Source organism: Osmerus eperlanus, chromosome 24 (genome assembly GCF_963692335.1).
Source record: "Osmerus eperlanus chromosome 24, fOsmEpe2.1, whole genome shotgun sequence".
NCBI classification, from domain to species: Eukaryota; Metazoa; Chordata; class Actinopteri; order Osmeriformes; family Osmeridae; genus Osmerus; species Osmerus eperlanus.
Window position 1 is genome coordinate 445,778 of NC_085041.1, and position 8,109 is coordinate 453,886.

At 58.2% G+C, this 8,109-nt stretch overlaps 1 protein-coding gene across 5 annotated transcripts in view; it reads left to right on the forward strand.

The window, feature by feature from the left end:
* Window positions 1–8,109, forward strand: part of farp2 (FERM, RhoGEF and pleckstrin domain protein 2) — a 35,852-nt gene that overhangs the window by 25,751 nt on the left and 1,992 nt on the right. Inside the window, exons 17-27 of one of the 5 annotated variants that reach the window (XM_062450761.1) lie at window positions 2,627–2,708; window positions 2,896–3,136; window positions 3,538–3,668; window positions 4,196–4,264; window positions 4,596–4,685; window positions 5,099–5,119; window positions 5,297–5,379; window positions 5,464–5,582; window positions 6,231–6,394; window positions 7,630–7,737; window positions 7,866–8,017. In XM_062450761.1, coding sequence (XP_062306745.1) covers window positions 2,627–2,708; window positions 2,896–3,136; window positions 3,538–3,668; window positions 4,196–4,264; window positions 4,596–4,685; window positions 5,099–5,119; window positions 5,297–5,379; window positions 5,464–5,582; window positions 6,231–6,394; window positions 7,630–7,737; window positions 7,866–8,017 — 1,260 coding nt within the window. Of the gene's footprint in view, window positions 1–2,626; window positions 2,709–2,895; window positions 3,137–3,537; window positions 3,669–4,195; window positions 4,265–4,595; window positions 4,686–5,098; window positions 5,120–5,296; window positions 5,380–5,463; window positions 5,583–6,230; window positions 6,395–7,153; window positions 7,294–7,629; window positions 7,738–7,865; window positions 8,018–8,109 lie in introns of all 5 variants that reach the window. The other 4 variants (XM_062450765.1, XM_062450762.1, XM_062450763.1 and 1 more) reach the window with 4 other exon arrangements.

Sequence of the window (8,109 nt, forward strand, 5' to 3'; positions counted from 1 at the left end):
CCTACACTGTCACCCTGCCCCTACACTGTCACCCTGCCCCTACACTGTCACCCTGCCCCTACACTGTCACCCTGCCCCTATACTGTCACCCTGCCCCTACACTGTCACCCTGCCCCTACACTGTCACCCTGCCCCTATACTGTCACCCTGCCCCAACACTGTCACCCTGCCCCTATACTGTCACCCTGCCCCTACACTGTCACCCTGCCCCTACACTGTCACCCTGCCCCTACACTGTCACCCTGCCCCTATACTGTCACCCTGCCCCTACACTGTCACCCTGCCCTTACACTGTCACCCTGCCCCTACACTGTCACCCTGCCCCTACACTGTCACCGTGCCCCTATACTGTCACCCTGCCCCTATACTGTCACCCTGCCCCTACACTGTCACCCTGCCCTTACACTGTCACCCTGCCCCTATACTGTCACCCTGCCCCTACACTGCCACACCCTGCCTCAACACTGTCACCCTGCCCCTATACTGTCACCCTGCCCCTACACTGCCACACCCTGCCTCAACACTGTCACCCTGCCCCTATACTGTCACCCTGCCCCTACACTGCCACACCCTGCCTCAACACTGTCACCCTGCCCCTACACTGTCACCCTGCCCCTACACTGTCACCCTGCCCCTATACTGTCACCCTGCCCCAACACTGTCACCCTGCCCCTATACTGTCACCCTGCCCCTACACTGTCACCCTGCCCCTACACTGTCACCCTGCCCCTACACTGTCACCCTGCCCCTATACTGTCACCCTGCCCCTACACTGTCACCCTGCCCTTACACTGTCACCCTGCCCCTACACTGTCACCCTGCCCCTACACTGTCACCCTGCCCCTATACTGTCACCCTGCCCCTACACTGTCACCCTGCCCTTACACTGTCACCCTGCCCCTATACTGTCACCCTACCCCTACACTGCCACACCCTGCCTCAACACTGTCACCCTGCCCCTACACTGTCACCCTGCCCCTATACTGTCACCCTGCCCCTACACTGTCACCCTGCCCCTATACTGTCACCCTGCCCCAACACTGTCACCCTGCCCCTATACTGTCACCCTGCCCCTACACTGTCACCCTGCCCCAACACTGTCACCCTGCCCCTATACTGTCACCCTGCCCCTACACTGTCACCCTGCCCCTACACTGTCACCCTGCCCCTACACTGTCACCCTGCCCCTACACTGTCACCCTGCCCCTATACTGTCACCCTGCCCCTACACTGTCACCCTGCCCTTACACTGTCACCCTGCCCCTACACTGTCACCCTGCCCCTACACTGTCACCCTGCCCCTATACTGTCACCCTGCCCCTATACTGTCACCCTGCCCCTACACTGTCACCCTGCCCTTACACTGTCACCCTGCCCCTATACTGTCACCCTGCCCCTACACTGCCACACCCTGCCTCAACACTGTCACCCTGCCCCTATACTGTCACCCTGCCCCTACACTGCCACACCCTGCCTCAACACTGTCACCCTGCCCCTACACTGCCACACCCTGCCTCAACACTGTCACCCTGCCCCTACACTGTCACCCTGCCCCTACACTGTCACCCTGCCCCTATACTGTCACCCTGCCCCAACACTGTCACCCTGCCCCTATACTGTCACCCTGCCCCTACACTGTCACCCTGCCCCTACACTGTCACCCTGCCCCTACACTGTCACCCTGCCCCTATACTGTCACCCTGCCCCTACACTGTCACCCTGCCCTTACACTGTCACCCTGCCCCTACACTGTCACCCTGCCCCTACACTGTCACCCTGCCCCTATACTGTCACCCTGCCCCTACACTGTCACCCTGCCCTTACACTGTCACCCTGCCCCTATACTGTCACCCTGCCCCTACACTGCCACACCCTGCCTCAACACTGTCACCCTGCCCCTACACTGTCACCCTGCCCCTATACTGTCACCCTGCCCCTACACTGTCACCCTGCCCCTATACTGTCACCCTGCCCCTATACTGTCACCCTGCCCCTACACTGTCACCCTGCCCCTACACTGTCACCCTGCCCCTACACTGTCACCCTGCCCCTATACTGTCACCCTGCCCCTATACTGTCACCCTGCCCCTACACTGTCACCCTGCCCCTACACTGTCACCCTGCCCCTATACTGTCACCCTGCCCCAACACTGTCACCCTGCCCCTATACTGTCACCCTGCCCCTACACTGTCACCCTGCCCCTACACTGTCACCCTGCCCCTATACTGTCACCCTGCCCCTACACTGTCACCCTGCCCCTACACTGTCACCCTGCCCCTACACTGTCACCCTGCCCCTATACTGTCACCCTGCCCCAACACTGTCACCCTGCCCCTACACTGTCACCCTGCCCCTATACTGTCACCCTGCCCCTACACTGTCACCCTGCCCCTACACTGTCACCCTGCCCCTATACTGTCACCCTGCCCCAACACTGTCACCCTGCCCCTACACTGTTTACCTTCAGTCTTTTAGCAGACTGCCTGAAGCTACATACAGAGTTCATTGAACTCCAGTACAGTTCAGGTTAAGTTTTGCGTGATCTGTATTATGTAAAGATATTGTTTCCTGGGTAACACCCAGTTCCTTGGGGGGAAATGAGTGATATTGTGTGCGTGTGTCCAGGGAGGGGCGCTCTAACGCTCACGTGAAGGGAGACTACCAGAGGATCGGAGACGTCATGCTGAGGAACATGAGTGCTCTGAAGGTGAGACCACACTAGCAGTCTGGAGACTAGATGTGCTCTGAAGGTGAGACCACACCAGCAGTCTGGAGACTAGATGTGTAGACTGCAGACTAGACTGTAGTCTGGTTTGGTGAGTGGAGCAGCAGTCAGGAGGGTTGTGAGGGTTAGTTACACTACAGTGATGTTCCCCCCTGCTGCGTTGGCCCAGCAGGAGTTCACCAGCTACTTGCAAAAGCATGATGAGGTTCTGACGGAGCTGGAGAAGGCCTCCAAGAGGCTGAAGAAGCTGGAGACAGTGTACAAGGAGTTTGAGCTGCAGAAGGTGTGCTACCTGCCCCTCAACACCTTCCTGCTGAAGCCCATCCAGCGCCTCATGCATTACCAGCTGATCCTGCAGCGCCTCTGGGGGCACTACCCCCCCGAGCACCCAGACCACGACGACTGCAAAGGTCAGACTGCTTCTGGGGGCTCCTGACTGTGGCTACACACACACACACACACACTCTGTAAGAGCAGAGAGAGAGAGAGAGAGATGAATGTGTCTCTGTGTTAGAGGAGCAGTCACACATTGTTGTCTGGGCTGTGTGTTATACCACCAGCGTAGCATCACTGTATAGGGCTTTACATCTATGTCTGCTTTACACAGTTTAAATATTATTTATGACAATATTACATGAAATGTTTCAGAAGCCGACCCATTTATTTTATCTCCTTGGGTGAAGGATTATGTTTATGGAAAGCAACTGTTATTTTCTGTTGAGAAGCATTGAAATATACTAATCTCTGATGTGTGTGTGCGTGTGCGTGTGCGTGTGCGTGTGCGTGTGCGTGTGCGTGTGCGTGTGTTCAGAGGCTCTGGAGGAGGTAGCAGACATTGCGGCCCAGCTCCAGGGCAGCCTGGTGCGTCTGGAGAACTTCCAGAAGCTGACAGAGCTGCAGAGGGACCTGATCGGCATCGACAACCTGACGGCACCGGGCAGGGTGGGTGCAGCACCCAGGGGTCAGGGTGGGGGCAGCACCCAGGGGGCAGGGTGGGTGCAGCACCCAGGGGGCAGGGTGGGTGCAGCACCCAGGGGGCAGGGTGGGGGCAGCACCCAGGGGGCAGGGTGGGGGCAGCACCCAGGGGGCAGGGTGGGGGCAGCACCCAGGGGGCAGGGTGGGTGCAGCACCCAGGGGGCAGGGTGGGTGCACCCAGGGGCACCCAGGGGGCAGGGTGGGTGCAGCACCCAGGGGGCAGGGTGGGGGCAGCACCCAGGGGGCAGGGTGGGTGCAGCACCCAGGGGGCAGGGTGGGTGCAGCACCCAGGGGGCAGGGTGGGGGCAGCACCCAGGGGGCAGGGTAGGGGCACCCAGGGGCACCCAGGGGGCAGGGTAGGGGCACCCAGGGGCACCCAGGGGGCAGGGTGGGGGCACCCAGGGGGCAGGGTGGGGGCAGCACCCAGGGGGCGCTGCTGAGAGCAGCTGTGTCTTGGCTGGACTGTGACTGATGAGAGCGCTGTGTTTTTCCAGGAGTTTATTCGAGAGGGCTGCCTGTACAAGCTCACCAAGAAAGGACTGCAGCAGAGGATGTTCTTCCTGGTGAGTAGACCCTGCTGACCCAGCCTGACCAGCTGCTGCTGGGCTCTGCAGACCCAGCCTGACCAGCTGCTGCTGGGCTCTGCAGACCCAGCCTGACCAGCTGCTGCTGGGCTCTGCAGACCCAGCCTGACCAGCTGCTGCTGGGCTCTGCAGACCCAGCCTGACCAGCTGCTGCTGGGCTCTGCAGACCCAGCCTGACCAGCTGCTGCTGGGCTCTGCAGACCCTTCCATCCTCAGCAGTGTAGCTCATGTAGGAGTTGTTCCAGGAACCCGCCCACCCGAGCTGTCCACCTGGAAGCCGCTCAGTGTCTCAAGCTGTGTTTCCCTCCAGTTCTCAGACATGCTCCTGTACACGAGCAAGGGTGTCACAGCAACCAACCAGTTCAAGGTTCACGGCCAGCTGCCCCTACATGGCATGATTGTGAGTACAAACTGACCTTTAACCTCTGGTGACCTTCGCCTGTGAGAGGGGGTGTGTGATGGTGAGTGAGAGGGCGTGTGGGGGAGGACAGGGAAGGTGTGGGGGGGACAGGGAAAGTGTGGGGGGGGACAGGGAAGGTGTGGGGGGGGACAGGGCGTGGGGGGGGGACAGGGCGTGTGGGGGGGGACAGGGCGTGTGGGGGCGGACAGGGCGAGTGGGGGGGGACAGGGAAGGTGTGGGGGGGGACAGGGCGTGTGGGGGGGGACAGGGAAGGTGTGGGGGGGGACAGGGAAGGTGTGGGGGGGGACAGGGAAGGTGTGGGGGGGGACAGGGAAGGTGTGGGGGGGGACAGGGAAGGTCAGGGGGTGATTGTGTGTAACGTGTCTCTCTGCTTGGTTCACTCATGGCTGCAGCTCATAGTGCTGGATGCTCCGGTGAGTACTGCCCACCCTCTCCCCCCCCTCCCCCCCATTGCTGTTGTCCCCAGTAGAGGCTGTTGTCCCCATTAGAGGCTGTTGTCCCCAGTAGAGGCTGTTGTCCCCATTAGAGGCCGTTGACCCCAGTAGAGGCTATTGTGGGGTTCCCTGGGCTCAGTGTTATGTCTCCCTCAGGTGGAGGAGAGTGAGAACGAGTGGTCAGTTCCTCACTGCTTCACCATCTACTCTGCCCAGAGGACCATCGTGGTGGCAGCTAGGTATGTACTCACAGCACTGTTACTACTCTGTCTGTCTGTCTCTCTCACCCAGTCTCCCTGGTGACCCTGTCTGTCTGGTTTCAGCTCCAGGGTGGAGATGTCTAAGTGGATCGAGGATCTGAACCAGGCCATCGACCGGGCAGGGAAGGCCCTGGAGAAGGGCGACGTTGTGCTGGACCATGCTGTCTACGACCGCTCCAACAGTAAGCTCCCTGTGCCCCCCACACACACACACACACACACACACACACACACTCGCACACGCTCTCTCACACACACACACACACACACTCTCACTTACTTACACACACACTCTCACAGTCACACATTCTCAGACACACACTCTACATTGAATGGGAGCTTCTTCACTTTAGTATTTTTTTGTTTTCATATTTCTTTTCCTATGGAACCCTGGGGATGAAGTAACCCTTCAGGAATGGTTGGGGGGGGGGGGGGGGTGGGGGGGAAGCAGTGTTTGTTGTGCTTATGTGTTTATGAATGTTTTTGATGTTGGTCCCAGATGGTGCCCTCATTGGTTGAATCTTGCCAACCAATGGAAAGCCTCCTCCCCATAGATCTCTAGATGACTCCTCCCCCTCTCCTCAAATACTCCTCTTCCCTTCCTCCTCATGTCCTCCTCCTCTTCCTCCTCCCCTCCTCCTCTTCCCTCCTCCCCTCCTCCTCCTCTTCCCTCCTCCCTTCCTCCTCCTCTTCCCTCCTCCCCTCTTTCCTCTTCCTCCTCCTCTTCCCTCCTCCCCTCTTTCCTCTTCCTCCTCCTCTTCCCTCCTCCCCTCTTTCCTCTTCCTCCTCCTCTTCCCTCCTCCCCTCCTCCTCCCCCCCTCCCACCCCAGGGTCTTCAGATGAGGTGTGTCTGGAGCAGGAGTCGGAGGATGACCTGCACTCGTCTCACGGCTCCCTGGACAAGCATACACATCACCGTGCCAACACCACCATGCATGTGTGCTGGCACCGCAACACCAGCGTGTCCATGTCTGACCACAGCCTGGCTGTGGAGGTACACACACACATACCTACAGACACACACATACCCAAACACACACACACCACTAGAACTTCAGGTGTAGCTAGTCAGGGTTAGCACGAGAATCCTTTTGCCATGGCAGCATCAGACAGACAGAGGTCTGCTATAGGAGCCCATAGCTTTTCCTCTCCCTCCCTCCCCTTCTCCCTCTCCCTCTCCCTCTCTCTCTCTCTTCCCCCCCCCCCCCCAGTTCATCTTTCATCCACCCGTCTCCATGTTATGTTCCTCCCTGGCGCTCTCCTTGTCTGGGGCCAGCTGTTCTCAGCCTGGTCTCTCTGGTCTCTCTCTTCTTCCCCCTGTATGTGGAGCACCACAGATGAAGGATCCATGAGGATGAAGATGTTTTCTGAATCTCCTCTCTGCCCTGCATGAGAACCTCCTACCTTCTCTTGTATTGTCTTCCTGTTCTCTCACTGCTAACATAACTTCCTGTTCTCTCACTGCTAACACGATAACTTATCATTCTTCTGTTTCTTCTTCCTCTTCTTCTCTCCACACCCCACTCTGCTCTTTCTGCGTCTTTTTGTGGTCTCACTTCCTGTCCTCCTCTATCCGGACTCTCTCTTCCTCTCCTCCCCTCTCTCCTCTCTTCCCCACCGTTCTCCTCACCTCTCTCCTCACCCCTTTCCTCTCCTCTCCTCCCCTCTCTCCTCTCCTCACCTCTCTCCTCCCCTCTCTCCTCTCCTCACCCCTCACCTCTCATCTCCTCACCTCTCTCCTCCGCCGTCTCAGTGTTCTGTTCCCCGGCCGTGTCTCCAGAGCTGCCCCCTCGTTACCTCCTGGGTCAGGCCCAGCGGCCCAACACCATCACTCACGTCTGCTGGTACCGCAACCAGAACCTCTCCCTCTCTGATTACCTGCGCATGAACCAGGTAGCCCAGCCCAGCAGACAGGCCCACGCCTCTGGGAGACCTGGTCCTCTCTATAAACAAGGCTCCAACACACTCAGATAGGATGGTTGCAAAGACGTGGATCTATTTTAGTGTCAGCATCCCAGCTAGAATGATTCTACTCAAGATTTAATCAAGTAAAATAAGCACATGTCTCTAAAGGTCTCTTGAGCTGCACATTGTTGACTGGTTCTTCAGTTTCTCTCTTCTAACTTCTCTCTCTTCTCCCCTCTCCTCTCTCCCTCTCTCTTCTCCCCTCTCCTCTCTCCCTCTCTCTCCTCTCTCCCTCTCTCCCTCTCTCTCCTCCCCCTCTCTTAGAACCAGCTCTCAGGGTACCTCCTCAGGAAGTTCAAGAACAGCAACGGCTGGCAGAAGCTCTGGGTGGTCTTCACCAACTTCTGCTTGTTCTTCTACAAGACTCACCAGGTAAGGACCTCTCTCACCAGGTACACACCTCATTACCACACCCTGGTCTCTGTTACCTGGTATATACCTCAGTACCACAGCCGGGTGAACTGAGAAGTGTTGGTTTGTTTCCATGTGTGTTCTTCCAGGATGACTTCCCCCTGGCCAGCCTGCCCCTGCTGGGCTACAGCGTGAGCAGCCCCGGGGAGGCCGACAGCGTCCATAAGGAGTACGTCTTCAAGCTGCAGTTCAAGTCCCATCTCTACTACTTCCGGGCCGAGAGCGAGTACACCTTTGAGAGGTATGCTGTTGTGTTGGACAGTGTTATTATAACTGTGGTCCTGTCTGGTAGCAGTGCTGTGGTGACTTCACACTGTGCCTGGAAAATACAAA